The sequence below is a fragment of the Azolla caroliniana genome, unplaced genomic scaffold, assembly GCF_043228905.1.
Source record: "Azolla caroliniana isolate FFs.n. ecotype wild unplaced genomic scaffold, voAzoCaro1.0.p SCAF_2, whole genome shotgun sequence".
NCBI lineage: Eukaryota > Viridiplantae > Streptophyta > Polypodiopsida > Salviniales > Salviniaceae > Azolla > Azolla caroliniana.
The window spans coordinates 1198957-1215001 of record NW_028230437.1 but is presented as its reverse complement, the minus strand read 5'-3'; the positions used below and the strand labels follow the sequence as shown (position 1 = coordinate 1215001).

General features: G+C 37.4%; 3 protein-coding genes across 4 annotated transcripts; all 3 read right to left on the bottom strand.

Annotated features, from left to right (window-relative positions):
• Positions 1-392: 392 nt before the first annotated feature.
• On the bottom strand, positions 393-4620 carry LOC147866990 (uncharacterized). 2 transcript variants are annotated; one of them, XM_087339792.1, is made up of 8 exons: positions 4201-4620; positions 3976-3997; positions 2863-2919; positions 2700-2781; positions 2097-2192; positions 1884-2008; positions 1089-1107; positions 393-1004 (listed from the first exon to the last, which is right to left on the bottom strand). In XM_087339792.1, the coding sequence occupies exons 1-8, from the start codon at positions 4298-4300 to the stop codon at positions 666-668; spliced, it is 840 nt and encodes a 279-aa protein (XP_087195918.1). In that variant the 5' UTR covers positions 4301-4620; the 3' UTR covers positions 393-665. The 2 variants fall into 2 exon arrangements, with proteins under 2 accessions (XP_087195918.1, XP_087195919.1); XM_087339793.1 differs by lacking the exon at positions 3976-3997 and having other exon boundaries at positions 4201-4224.
• Positions 4621-8123: 3503 nt separating this feature from the next.
• On the bottom strand, positions 8124-10441 carry LOC147866989 (threonine synthase, chloroplastic-like). Its single transcript, XM_087339790.1, has 2 exons — positions 10385-10441; positions 8124-10170 (listed from the first exon to the last, which is right to left on the bottom strand). Exon 2 carries the CDS (start codon positions 9866-9868, stop codon positions 8462-8464), a length of 1407 nt encoding a protein of 468 aa, XP_087195916.1. The 5' UTR covers positions 9869-10170; positions 10385-10441; the 3' UTR covers positions 8124-8461.
• Positions 10442-14084: 3643 nt separating this feature from the next.
• LOC147866988 (threonine synthase 2, chloroplastic-like) lies at positions 14085-16045 on the bottom strand. The gene has a single exon (XM_087339789.1). The coding sequence runs from the start codon at positions 15981-15983 to the stop codon at positions 14289-14291; it is 1695 nt and encodes a 564-aa protein (XP_087195915.1). The 5' UTR covers positions 15984-16045; the 3' UTR covers positions 14085-14288.

Here is a 16045-nt window from a genome sequence, read left to right as displayed (position 1 = left end):
AACAATCATAAAATATGTAAATGCAAAGATAAAGTAAAAACGCATTAAACAGATGGAACAAACACATAATATCGAGCAAGCTATAGGTTAGAACTTTTGTAGAGAAAAATGTCATTGTCTTCGGTAATGATGATTCCAACCTTGTCGATGAGGTGGATAAACCAAAACAGAAATAAACATAACCTAAACAAACAAAGCCTGAAACAAAAGACACCCTATATATATATATTCCAAACCAGAAACAAAAGACACCCTAGCAGAATGGTTTCACAATAATACCGATAATAATAATAAAGCATTGCAATAAGCACAAGAAGCAGTGTACCTGAATGATCATCATACTATAATGCTAAGAATAAAACAGCATTGCAAAAAAATGATATAACCCATCACACGAAAATATAAGAAATATATAATCGAAGCTTAATGTTAGCACACTTCAGTAGAGCGAATGAGCTCCTTTTATCTAGGGTAACCTGGATTATAAACCTGCGGTGGTGGTTGGGGTGGATAAGCTATAGGAGATACTCTTGTCCGTAATGCTAAGCTCTAACAATAAAACAGCATTGGAAAGAAATGATATAACAACCCATCACATGAAAACATAAGAAATATATAATCGAATCTTAATGTTAGCACACTTCAGTAGAGCGAATGAGCTCCTTTTATCTAGGGTAACCTGGATTGTAAACCTGTGGTGGTGGTTGGGGTGGATAAGCTATAGGAGCATAATCTTGTCCGTAAGGTTGATTATAAACCTGAGGTGGGGGAGGATACTGATATTGTGGTGGATGCGGTTGGCTATAATGTGCAGGATTAGGTGGAGGATATGGTTGGCCATATACAGAAGGCGGATGACCATATACTGGAGGAGGCAGCTGTGGAGGATATCCACCAACCGCTGGTGGCACTGCTTGGTCTATCCGAGACATTTGTTGAACTCGTGGTGGTTGCATCGGGCCAAATTTCCCATCCCGCTTATCCATCTCAACTTTGTGCTGGGTCTGTGCATAGTTCCAAAATCATTAGTTTCACATTTCCAAGTGGAAATTAAGAGAGAATTTGGCACGATAGAAGAATATATGTACCTGCATGCATGCACATACACTGCAAACCAAACACAAAAGAAAAACGATTAGTGATAATATTATTTGTTACATATTCGCTCTCACTTTTACAAGAAATACATCACATGACACATCTGCCCACCATGTTAGGTGTTTTCTTCTACCTCATACATATGGCAAGATATATAATTAGACTTGGCCTTGCAATGATCACCTTTTAACAGGGCATGTGTACAGATACCTGTATGCGAAATAGGTGTGTGTTATGTGGGGCATTAAAGTAGTCACTGATCAAATTTTTGTTGTGAACTTTGTATTGGTTGTCCTTTATGGTGGAAAACGCCAGCTCATAATTTGTCTGTATAGCAGCCACTTACAAATCTCTGCTTTTTAACTTTGGAACACAGGGTAGAATGTGCTCACTAAAGTTTGTGTTTGTTATAGCCTACATGTAAAATCAATTATAGCCTAAATTAAAGTTTCTGTTTGTCATAGCCTATATGTAAAGGCAGTTTATTTCAGCACAAGCAAGTTTACTTATATCAGGTGTTCATCATTTCATCATTCTTATATCATAAATTTGATATTCCTCTGCATTGTTTTATTTGTTATGCATACATTCCCTTACTTGCATGCTGGTCATTTATGAGTGAGTGGGAAAATATAGATAGCATGTTTTGAGATCGCTCATGAAATAATTGCATTAAGCACTTACCAATCTTGCAAACTCATCATATGAATGTCAACATTTTTCCTTGACAATAGACATAAATACTTACAACAAAATCATTGATTTTGATTGCAGATAAGTCATACCTGCAGTATACTACATTTGAAAGACAACTGAGCATCTGTGAGGCATCTTCTAGTTCAGGAGTCCCAACAATTGCAGCTACCAGAGAGAAGATACATGCAACTTGCTGCAAGCAAAACATGAATCCCTGCATGGCAGAACAACTGATTTTAGAAGAAAACCATATCAAATGAACATTCAAACGTGAAGAAAAATATTAATGGGTTATTACTCACAATTATGCAATTGTCACATTTCGTTGATTGTATATTGAATTCATCTTGTAACAAGAATCGTGTTGATTGGACAGAGTTTGCGAAACAGCACCATACCTGTTATATAGAGCAGTGCCAAGTAATGTTAAGAAAAGGATTAAGTCACATTCTAATGCATCCAAATGGCCTTGACCACATCCAAAAGCCTCACAAAGGAGCTGACATACATTGTTTCTTAGTATAGTTTACTCTTATTAAGAGCACATAAAGAATATTTGATGTGTTACAATGTAAGGTGTTCCACTCTTCGCTAAGCTTCAACTTTTTTAAATGGAGGGGCTTCAAAAGGCAGCATATGTTATCTTAGCATATCCACTTAGCGAAGGAATCTAGTGCTTTGGGAAATTTGAAAAAGAAAACTTAAACAAGGAAACTTTCATTCTCCAATTTTAATAGATGGTCATACGTTGTTTATTGCTCTTATCAAATACCTATAGCTTATTGCTAATTTTTCTCTATAATAATACTGCTGATTGTTTTCTAAACGTTAAGTAATTGCTAATGTACCAAATTATACTTCATATGAAACCCAAAATAGGTTTCAAATTCAAGCATCAATCATACCTCAGTACATAGGCAAAGTTCTGGGCAGTCCCTTTCACCACAGCTGCCACTACAAGGCATGTATCCAGCACAACAAACATATCTGCAATGCATATATGCATTTGAAATTTGCATCAAGATCTTTACATACAAAAAGCAAACGTTTTAGAAAGCAAAGAATTACCTTGACATGTCATCATATAATGCTCTCTTGCGCAGAAGATATGAAGCACATGGTGCACTGTACGGACATAAAACATTCAATAATAGGGTATTATTGATAAAAAGTTAGGAAATATTTTAATAACTACCAAAACTGGAGTTCTCTCTGCAAGATATCCAAATCGAAGTAAGTGAATGAAAAGAGTTCATTGAGAGAATTTCACCTCCATCAAATTTATTAACAACGTTTAACCAAACATATTACATGTCTAAATTTCAAGGTGATTCTCAAATATAAAAACTCAAATTATACTACATCTGGTAATATTTCTCAGCATCTGGAATGTTTTCATTATAAAGATCTCATAGTTTGACCTATACACACCTGAAAATTACTCTACAGCATTTTCCAAAAATGCAGGTGTATCCTATATTAATCTATTCAAATTCCAACTAATTAAGCTCAGAGATATTGGGGAACACCTTCAAATTCAAAACATAAAAGATGATATTTAAATAATGCAACGGGAAACTGTTATAGACAATTAAATTTCAAAAGTCAAAGGTGATCTTCAAATAATGCAAGTGCAATTTACATTAAAATTTAGGAGGTCAACCAATATCAAGTTTTAAAGGTGATTTTGATTAATGCAAATGAAAACTCAACAATTTCAAAGCAAGAGAAAATTATACAAACCTAATGATTTTTGAAAAAAATGCAGGTGTGCAAAATACGCTTTACTCTTCCATTTTCAAATTATGTAAACATTCTTCAATTTGAAAACTTTTAAAGGTGTTTTTTCAACTACACAAATAACATTATACTCAGCTCCAAAACCATATTTGCGACTATCACACAATGAGCAAAGAAATTAAGGACTTACTATTGCAAAGGAAGCAGAAATCTATTCATACAATAACATGCAGGAAAACCCTTGTTAAAACCATATCTTCTGCATTCAACATGACAGAGATCTAATACGAGGATCATTTACTCACATAACAAAATCTTAAAACTATTTCAAATAGTAAAAAACAGGTTGCACAATGTTTTGGAAACACCATTATATTGAGGTGAATAGGGGAAAAGATTCGAAATGAGAAAGTTATGGAAAGGAGAGAAAGAAGGACTTACCACCACAAAGAGAAGCAGAAATCTGTTCACATAAAATAAAAGAAAAAAACAGATGAAAAGAACATGAGAAAACAGACGATGAAAGAGAAACAACTCATTTTTTATAAAGACAATCAAACAAAACTGACTGAATGAACGGAAAGAAAAAACCAAAAAGAAGTGATGGAAAGTAACAGAGAGGGAGAGGGAGGGGCAAGATAAGAAAATCGTTTTCTGTTTGCTTACATGGAATATCTGCAGTCATGGTACCAACAAGATCTGTATGCCAGAAATTACTGAAGCTTTGGCGAGCTTGCATTTTATCGAGAGATTCATGCTTCAGCATGATTGATGAGGGATGAAAATTCTGTCAGATTCTTGTTTCTCTGAGCTACTCTTTCTCTGTATTTTGTTTGAACCTTTTGGAAAATCTCTTCCGAAACACAAACAATAAAAGGAATACAAGGATGGGAGTCAGAAAACGGTTCGATGAGGACGCGATCAAAACGGAACAGCAGAAGAAGAAGAAGAAACCATGAAAAAAGAAAGGATCAAAAGAACGTAGCAGAGGTAGAGCAAGAAGAAGATACGGCGAGAACGTGATACAGATGTCTCCCTCGCCTGCGAAGAACTACAGCGAGAATTAGGGTTCCGCCAGGAAATTAGGGTTTCGTCAGGTTATGGTTGTTCGTCAGGGGGCGAATTCAGTTCAAAAAACGAATAATAATAATAATAATAATAATAATAATAATAGTAGTAGAATTATTATTTTGCTTACTTGTTTTAATTCAGCTGTTTATTTAATTACAAGAAATACCCCTATTCTCTTGCTTCATTTGGTTAAATTCAGTGGTTTTATTTAATTACGAGAATACCCCTGCCCTTGGTTCTTCCTCTTCCCTTTGCCGGCTCGGTTTCTTCCTTCCTCTCGTGGTCAAGACCAAGTCAAGTCAAGTCAATCCAATAAACCCTAGCTCGATTTCTTCCTTCCTTGATCGGTCAAGTCAAGTCAATCCCATCGACCATGGCCTTCCATTCGGACAGTATGCTATGCACACATTTTGATCCCATTGCCAAAAGCACACAATTGCATCCAGTTGTGCAAGTGTCACGCCCTTTACCCCTACCTACCTACTAATATTGATCTGGGTTGGTCAAAAGTTACTTATTGGAGAGACCAAGCATGGATTTGGCGGACTTCACTTTACATGCCTCCATACATAAGGATTGTCATTTGTTATAGGTAAGAGACCCAAAATGCGAATTGAGTGAACTCCCCCCTTCACATAACTCGATTACTAACCTCTCAATCCAAGCGTACGCGGAAGTATCGATTGATTGGTTCACATCATATAGTTCGGCTATGGGCCTCAATCCAAATCTAAGAAAGTTATTGGAGATAGATTTAGAACTATCCATTCGAGGGGGCAAGTATTGGTGACTCACATTCATGTTATTTCACTACCCCTCCAAATCCAAGTGGAAGGAAACTCATGCTAGAGATAGGTGTATAAATAATATCTATGTATTTTTGTTGATCTTCTTCTCATTATCCGAAACTTGAAAATTTCTTCGGTCTTGAAAAAACGTTTGATTTTGATTTGCTAACTAATGATTGACATTCACGCTTATATATGTTATCTAACCATGGATATTGTACATTATAATTCACGACGGTTTCTTTAAGACTAGAGAACGAGTCTCTTTTCCAAGGCTTCAAGAACTTATGACTTGGCAATGAATGAGACTTATGACTTAGTTTTAAGCATTTAATTGTTCACCTAGATCAGGCATGAGAGGTTGGAAAAGAGTCATGGGCCATGACATTGTCATAATGACAACCAACTAGCTCTAGAAAAGGAAGGACCAAATTTATTAAATGTATTTATCAATTGTATCGCCTTGACACATCTTAAGGACATTTGCAAAGAGACTTTCTTGACGTTTCATTTTCAAAGCTTTAGGCTCACATGGGGATGGGGGTAGATTCTCGAACAATGCCAAATGATTGGTTACAAAAAAGCTTGGGATGCAAGGGTTTTCTTGAGACTCTCCAAAAATATATGAGGGAATATTTACAAAAATATTGATGATACTCCCTTGCCATATCTTGTTCCTCCTAGAAAGCATCTCACATGTCACACCTCGTGTTTCAATGGTTCATTAAAGGGTAGATAGAAACACACATATAGAGATGGATAGATATCTTTTTAAGAGCCACGACAGACAAATTCATGACATATGAGATGAGGTCTATCCCATGGCCACGATCAAACTCAGGTTCTCTCAATTTCATGATTTTGGTGCTACATTGTAAACCAATGACCCCATCCATGGCCAAGAGCGAACTCAGATTCCCTCAATTTCATGACTTTGATACTACGGTGTAAGCCACCCATCCATGTAGTCATGAGTGACATTTCCTTTAAAATGGAATACATTTTCAAGTTCACATTTTTTTTAAATCATACATTTTTAAGTTCACATTTTTCATACTTGGTTGAGAACAATCTATAGCTTTACTTTAGTTGCCAACTATACACAATCAGATGTTCCATTTTATGATTTTCCTATATCTACATATTGATTCTTGATTGTTTCAAAACTTTACCTTTCTACTTTTGTTCTTTTCAACATATTATGGCTTTAGTTAGCTTGGTTGCAACTTTGCATTACGATAAAGCATATCATCCTACGTAATTTCTTCCCATCATTTTTGGATTTTACCAAATGCATTGAATTTGACTCCAATAGCTCAGTGTTGAGGTTCCTCTACCACCATAGCATTTGGGTCCTTGAAACACCATGACAATCAAACCAAATTTCATCAAGAGGATCATGATGCACCATATTACAAGTTATTGTATGCTCTTTACCAAGCCAATGCCACATTTTAGTTTAGGATGTTATTTGTCCTTGTGAAACTATTTCCAAACGATGACTCATCTATCAAGTTCTGCACCAATTGTTTTGAAGGTCCTGGACCTTGGTTTGATCCCGTAGTCCACATCAATAATGAATAATATGTTGTCTTAACTTGCCTTGCATGTCTCTTGAATGGATGTAAATGCTAAACCAAGTGCACTCATAGTTAAAAGTAACATGGGGGTCAACATTACATCATTTTCCAGGTCTTCATGTCATCACAGATTGGTGGTTTAATTCTTCTTCAAAAATCAACCAAGTATTTCATGTCTCAACATCAACTATAATTTCTTGTGCAACTCTATACTGATCTAGACTTCAAGAACTTCCAAAACACATAACTCCATCAAGTTTCCCTTCACTATGACCTCTTATAGATGCATGAGACACCATCCATATCCTACTTCTTTTATCTTCACCATGTCAATCTCCTTGTTTGATGATTAAGTGCCAAATTCAAGCTCTTCATTTCCCAACATAAAAATTGATAATATTGAGTCTAGTTGTTGGATAATAAAGTATAACCATGGTAGAGTTGAACTTAAATTAGCATCAACCCATACCAATTATGTTAACGGAGCATCAATATGGGGAATTAGTTCATATAAAAATAAATGAAATGTTTGCTAACCAAACAAGAAATTGCCTATCTTTGATGGATTTATAGTTAATGTTGCCAAAGACACTTAAACGGACTTTGGTGATGAAGATGGTACTTTAAGGAAAGTCAAAAGGTTTTTCATAGTGCCTCCCTTCTATAGCATCAAATGAAGACTACCTTGAATAATCATGATGTAATTAAATTCCTTTTTTCATGCATTCTCCTCTTACACTCATCAATACCGAAGCAAAATATAGCTACAAGCTACACTTAAACTACCATTTTCTTGAACACTTTCAATCCAATGCAAACATGATGTCAGGAGACTCTCCAATGAAGTTGATAACAAGCATTAATTAACCCTACACCCTAAACTGAACACTTGGATAAACATCATTATTGATTGAAATTTGACACTATTCTTTTCAGAATACGTTGCATGATAATTAGTTCGTAGCATAACATACATTTGCACCAAGCCAAAACTCGAGTTTTCATATGTTTTGAGACTTAAAATACCAAAAATCTCAGTCATTACATTACAACACAATGAGAAGAGGATTGAAGCAAAGATCATTCCATTCTTCTGTTTGTGTACTATATTCTACATTCTTTTCTTGAAAAAACATATTGATCCACAATATTGATATAGAAAACGATAAATTTTGTTTACAACCTATACATGTGGAATCTAGTTCTGTGTCATAGCATTGCATGCATTCTCGCAGAGTGAGAACTCAAGTTTTCATATGTTTTCAGGCTTACAATACAAAAAATCTCAGTCATTACATCCAACACAATGAGGAGAGAATCAAGGCAAAGATCATAATTTTCACTGTTTGATTTGTGTCCTATTCTATATAGAATTTTGCCAATGTTGCCTATCACAACGGTTTTTTTATATAGCACAACATAATCACAAAGTCAAAAAAGGAAACAGCTTTCCAACACTTAACAATTTTTATGTGTTGGTGCTCATGTTTATGTCAATGATAAATTCTTTCGAAGGATATCCATGACACTTCCGAAGTCAGCCTTGACTTGTAAAGGCGGATTTGCATACTGGCATTCCAGATCCGAAATCTTTTTCGAATGATAATCGACCTTCGATTGTGCAAACTTCAATCCATGGGCAGTGCTTACCACAACTGTTCGATCATTTGGACCAATAATACCCTTCTCTCTTAGTTTGATCAAGGCCGACAATGCTACCCCTGTGTGAGGGCAAGTAAACATACCACTTTTATCGGCTAGAGCACAAGCATCCATTAGTTCTTCTTCACTAGCTTCCTCTACTATCCCATCTGAATTCCTCAATGCATAAACTGCACGATCTATCGATACTGGATCACCTATCTGAATGGCTGATGCGAATGTCGTACTGGCTATCACTGGCTTATACTCTTTCCAGCCAGATTTGTAGTACAGGTACAATGGATTTGCATTAGACGCTTGGGCACAAACTAATCTTGGGATTCTATCAGTTAGACCTAATTCTTTACACATAGAAAACCCTTTGTAGAAAGCATAGACATTACCGAGATTGCCGCTAGGGACAATGACCCAGTCGGGAACCTCCCATTCAAACTGTTGGCAAATCTCGATGGCTGCAGTTTTCTGACCCTCAATGCGTAAGCAATTAAGTGAATTAGCAAGATATATGGGTAGTTTGGCAGTTACTTCCTTGATGAGACGCATGCATCCATCAAAATCGGTATCTAAGCTCAATACCAGGGCACCATTAGCTATGGGCTGAACAAGTTGTGCAATAGAGATTTTATCGGCAGGCAAGAAGACAATGGCTGGGATGTTGGCTATGGCACAATAAGCTGAGAGAGCAGCAGATGTGTCTCCTGTAGAAGCACACCCTACGGCTACAATAGGCCTTCCCATCTTTCTCAATCTATTCACCTGACTAACCAAGACTGACATCCCTAGGTCTTTGAAACTACCAGTGTGGCTAATCCCACAATGTTTCACCCACAAATTGTTCATATCAACCACCTCTTTTCCGAACCTCTCAGCCCAGAAGAGATTCGTATTCCCTTCGAAAGCACTAATGATATCGTCATTGTCAATCCCTGGCAAGACCCACTCCTTCTTCCCCCACACACCAGAGCCATATGGCCATGTGGTTCTCCCAACCCGAGAATCGAAGAGATTCCTCCAATATTTTCCATCAAATCTTTTCAATGCATCCATATCATGCTTCACATCCAAAAGCTTGCCTTCTTTGCTTCTATATATAACCTCATCTAAAGAGTACTCTTCATCTGTTGCGTTTGTCGTGTCGTACGGACCAAAAGGAACATACTTGGCTGAGAAATTAGCTGCCAGAGAAAGAGATGTATCCTGATGACTCGACACATCGGAAATGCGTGTAGACATGGCCCTAATGTTGGGATTAGTGGAAACTACGCTTCTTTCCAATGATCTATCACAACCCAAACCGAATTCCCATATCTTTTGCAAAGAAGTTGAATTCAAAGCTCTCGAAGTCTCATAGAAATCACGTTTAGAATGATATCTAATGTTGATATTCGAGCTAATTATGTTTCTTTCCAATGATGCCTCACAACCCAATCCAAATTTCCATGTGTTATATACATACCTTGAAGTGCAAGCCGTAGATTGATGACAAAGATAGCATTTGGGCTGAATCAAGGGATCATTTCTACTGCTGGAAATGCCTGGAATAGACAAGAAAGTCAATGAATTAAGATGGTTATTCACAGAGAAGCTATTGATTGCCATGAACCCACAAATAATACAATCCAGAAGAGTTCATAAAATAAGATTTGCTCAGGATTTGGTTGAGCTTTTCCAGATGATATATGCACTCAGCGTAAAAAGAAAAGAAACATGTGCAACAAAAGAGAAATGGGAAAAGGGGGAGAGATATACCTTGTCATACTGTTCGTTGAGAGAGAATTTAACTGAGATAGAGAAGAAGAAAAAGGAAGCAAAAAGGAAAAGTTTTTTTCTCCAGAATTGATCAGTCCTTTTCCATGGCCAAAAAAGAAGAGAGTAAAGAAACAGAGGGACCCATGGACCACTCCTTTCTGTCGCTCAACGTGTTATTTGTTTTCCACTATGTTTGATGAAATTACAATATTAGCCCCATCATCCCCATTTCACACTTCCTACAAAATCTCAAATATAGCCTCCCCCACTTCTTGCCACTCTCTCTTCATCTTGTTTGATCTTATAGGGGGGGGGCCTCTTAAAAGACCATTAATACATTATATCTTTCTCTCTGGTTTGGCTTGGCCTGTCCCTACTAAAAAGTAAAAAAGTATATCCCTTTCGGCTGGCCCTGGCCCCTCTGGCCCTTGCACTCCTACACACATGTACACTTTGCATGTTCATGTTGAATCATTAGAGGCGAGGAACGTGTGACAAACACCCTTTCTCTTGTTTTTTTTGCTTGCGGTCCTGTTTGAGGCCACGACCGAACATGTAAATAAGTTTACGTTGAGCTAATATGGAACCATTGGGCCCAAGAAAAGTGGGAGGCATATATATATATCCCGTTGGCCATGTATCGATTCGGTTCCATTTTAACAATCACATTCACATTCACAAATTAATATGCATACACATATGGATCCTATATATTTAGGTAGATATGGAGTCTATGTTTGAGGAATTACCATAAAGCATCCCAACACTATTATTCTTTGCACAAAATTTCATGATGGTGTTGGGGTATACAAAGGCATGACACACATGGTCCTGCTACGAACGTTAAGAGTACGATGGTCTTTGGAGATGTGTCAAGCCACTTACAAATCAACATTTCTCGAATGTTGCTACCAACACCAACGTGGATGACGAGTCAAGTACAACCACTAGCACCAAAACCATCATCATCACCAAGAACTCCTATAGGCACATGTGTAGGTATCTCAAGGGGCCTTGTACTTTCGAACGTGCCGTTTTGCATGGCCATGATTCTATATCCATAAATTTGAGGTAGGTGCATTATTTATTACATTATTTCTTTACATGAGTTCTTAATTTCTCTTTGCTCCATGTAATAGGTCTTGACATAACGATGGCACCAAATTGACACAAAATATGAGCGTGGTGAAAGGTTTGTATTTTGAGGTGAAATTCAATCTCATTTTAGTGGGCGATAATTTCTCGACCTATCTTGTTTTTGTTTCTTAAGAATTATGAAAGGTGTGTCAACGTCTTAACGAACTGATGGCTAGCACGACCTCAAATCTACAAGGGGTGGATTCGATAGAGGCACTCGCATCTTCTACATAATCATGTGTTGGTTGGTCCTCTCGAGGGTTGAATGTAATCTTGAATCACAAATAAAAAATAAATGGGCCTCAAACCCTTTTATGCCACCTCTTCCCAAGTGGGAAGCATGGCCCATGCATACACGAACCATGATAGCTTCCTATTTTTAGGACACAAACTCATTGAATTAGTGATACAAAGGATGCAACATATAATATAGAAGAAAGTAAAACAAGTAACATGATAAAAATTCAAGTAGATAAACCTTTTGGTTTGGGTATTGCACATTTTAATGCATTTCGTTACGAAAATGAGCCTGTGTGAACACGCCTAATTGTTCCCATTCTCATGCTTTCACCCATAGATGATGGCCTCATGGTACCTTTTCTTGATTTTGTAATCCTCTTGTTATAAAAGTAAACACCTATGTTAGATTGGTTCTAATTCACATTTGATCTTATGTTCAGTACAAATTCAAATTCAATTGCACCAACACCATCTCCACCTCCACCTCCTCGTCGTATATCACCATCAATCTCAGGGTTGCTACACATGAACTAAGGATGGATGGATCACGTTCAAATGCTCGAGAAGATGCAAGATTTCTTAGATGTTGGTGTTCTTTATATCCAAGCATGATCACCTAATCATGAATCCAAGTTCGTTAGCACTAGTACCAAAATGGAGTGAACGCAAATGCCCAAACAACACATCAATGAGAGGGTTGACCCAAGTAAAAATATATATTTTCTTAGAGTTTTATATTTTATAATTGGGCAACTCTAGGTTAATTGAGATAGTGTGGCCTATAAGTACCTATCACAATATTAGAGGAAGAAGAGGAAGATGAGGATAATATTGAAGATACTTGTCATGGCCAAGATTGGACAAACATTGGAACAAGACACGTTGTTACGTTCCATGCTCGCTAGACACACAATAGAGACATTGGGAGACTGCCCACTTCATGTGCCCCTTCAATCATAAAACTTCGATGGGAATCTTATTGTAGGTTTTTCTGGCAAATTTGGTGCTTGCGAAACTTGTTGTCACAATGTTACTAGTGTCACTTCAAGTTGGTGAGCCCTCTAAATTAATTCCTCATGTTGTAAATCCATGAGAAGCCATTGACTCTCTTGCTCCAAGCCCATGAAGTTGGTTGTTAAGCATTCGAGATCACCTAAAACGTGCATATATTCTTGTTCACTTCCTGTTGTTATTGTTAATGAAAAGGTAGGATGAGAAGTTCCTTGGAAAAAAAGGTGTTGTTATTGTTAATGAAAAGGTAGGATGAGAAGTTCCTTGGAAAAAAAGGTGGTATTCTGTTTCAAATTGCCATAGTTGTGGCCAAGGACAAGATTAAAGTGAAGAAGAGAACGGGAAGAGGAAAATAAGAAGAGATTGACGATGTATTAATAATAAGAACAAGGGTTTGATAAATATGCCGAAGACATCAATACTCGACCACATACATATATAACATAGTTTGGACACATGCATGCTTGCCACTTGGCATCATGCGAGCATGACACTTGGTGATCATGCATTAGCCTATATGAGGTGGTGGCATTTCATAATATTAGAGATATATCCTGAATGATCAAATAAAAGTTACAAAATTAATATTTATAATAGACTAATCTATCCTATTGGTTGAGGTTGCGCATCTCTATTCCGAGTTTGGAGCTCTGGTATATGTTCATAACACATACAATAAAAATATTTCTCATACATGCATATTCTATCTACATAACCTTGAATGGTAAATGAATTGATCTATGTGTGATCAAGTAAAGTATGATCCTCGAAACCATTTATAAATGACAAAATTTGATCATTGTCTCAATCATAGAAAAGAAATATTGGAACTCATGATAAAAGATCGATTTTCTATAGTATCAAGACAATGTCTAAACCAGTACAATATCGGATAGCTAATCTCTTGATTTCACACTCTTTTCTAGAGAGAACAAGAATAGCATATTTATGTAAACACAATATTGATAAAGAAATGGATTAATTTTGTTTACAACATATTTTTATGTGGAACCTTAGTTCACCATACATTCACACCTAGTGAGAAATCTGAGCTCTCACCATGTTTTTGAGGCTTAAAATACAAAAAATCTTACAGCGATTACATCCAAAACAAAGAGGAGAGGATCAAAACCCTAAACCCTAAACACAATATTGATAAAGAAATGGATTAATTTTGTTTACAACATATTTTTATGTGGAACCTTAGTTCACCATACATTCACACCTAGTGAGAAATCTGAGCTCTCATCACGTTTTTGAGGCTTAAAATACAAAAAATCTTACAGCGATTACATCCAAAACAAAGAGGAGAGGATCAAAACAAATACCATTTCAATCTTCGATTTGTGTCTTATTCTATGCAACAAATACCATTTCAATCTTCGATTTGTGTCTTATTCTATGCAACAAATATCATTTCATTCTTTGATTTGTGTCTTATTCTATGCATAATTACTGCAACTGTCGCAGCCCTTATTTTGAAAACACAACAGAAACACTTTCAATGGGATGGTGCTCATGTTTCTGTCAATGACAATTTCTGTCTAAGGATATCCAACACAGATTCGAGGTCGTCCTTGACTTGTAGAGGAGGGTTTGCATACTTGCGTTTCAGGTCAGAAATCTGTCCCGAATGATCATGATCATTCATCGGAATCTTTTTCGAACGATGATACGTGTCTTTCGATTGTGCAAATTTCAATCCGTTGGCTGTGCTTACCACAACGGTACGATCATTCGGACCAATAACACCCTTCTTTCGTAGTTTGATCAAGGCTGCCAATGCTACCCCTGTCTGAGGGCAAGTAAACATACCACTTCTATCGGCTAGAGCTGAAGCATCCATTAATTCTTCTTCACTAGCTTCCTCTACTAAACCATCTGAATTCTTCAATGCATAAACTGCACGATCTCTCGATACTGGATCGCCTATCTGAATGGCTGATGCAAATGTCGTTCTGGCCATGATTGGCTTATAATCTTTCCACCCGGATTTGTAGTACAGGTACAGTGGATTCGCATTAGATGCTTGGGCACAAACTAATCTTGGGATTCTATCAGTTAGACCTAATTCTTTACACATGGAAAACCCTTTGTAGAAAGCATAGACATTACCGAGATTGCCGCTAGGGACAATGACCCAGTCAGGAACCTGCCATTGAAACTGCTGGCAAATCTCGATGGCCGCAGTTTTCTGACCCTCAATGCGTAAGCAATTAAGAGAATTTGCAAGATATATGGGTAGTTTGGCAGTTACTTCCTTGATGAGACGCATGCATCCATCAAAATCAGTATCTAAGCTCAATACCAGGGCACCATTAGCTATGGGCTGAACAAGTTGTGCATCAGAGACTTTGTCAGCAGGCAAGAAGACAACGGTCGGGATGTTGGCTATGGCACAATAAGCTGAGAGAGCAGCCGATGTGTCTCCCGTAGAGGCACATGCCACGGCTTTTATACGCTTTCCCCTCTTCTCCCTCTCATCCATCTTTCTCAACCTATTCACCTGACTAACCAAGACTGTCATTCCAAGGTCTTTGAAACTACCAGTGTGGCTAATCCCACAGTGTTTCACCCACAAATCATTCATCGCAATCTCGTGTCCGAACCTCTCAGCCCGGAAGAGATACGTATTCCCTTCGAACGCACTAACGATATCGTCATCACTTATCTCTGGCAAGATCCACTCCTTCTTCCCCCACACACCAGAGCCATACGGAGACCCCAATGCCCTAACCCGAGAATCGAAAAGATTCCTCCAATATTCTCCATCGAATCTTTTCAATGCATCCATATCATATTTCACATCCAAGAGTTTGCCTTCTTTGCTTCTATATATAACCTCATCTAGAGAGTACTCTTCATCTGTTGGGTTTGTGGGATCGTACGGACTAAAAGGAACATACTTGGCCGAGAACTTAGCCGACAGAGGGAGAGATACATCCTGATGATCCGAGCCATCGGGAATGCGTGCAGACATGGCCCTAATGTTGGGATTAGCAGATTTTATGCGTCTTTTGAATGATCTATCACAACCCAATTCAAATTTCCGAGAGTTATGTACATACCTTGATTTGGATACCTTAGATTCATCACGAAGATAGCATTTGGGCTGAATCAAGGGGTCATTTCTACCTCTTGAAATGCCTAGATTAGACGAGAAACACAATGAATTAAGATGGCTACTCGCAGATAAGCTATTACTTGCCATGAACGCACACAAACCAATAGAATGCAGAATTATTTCGAGAAAAATAGGATTTGCTTAGGATT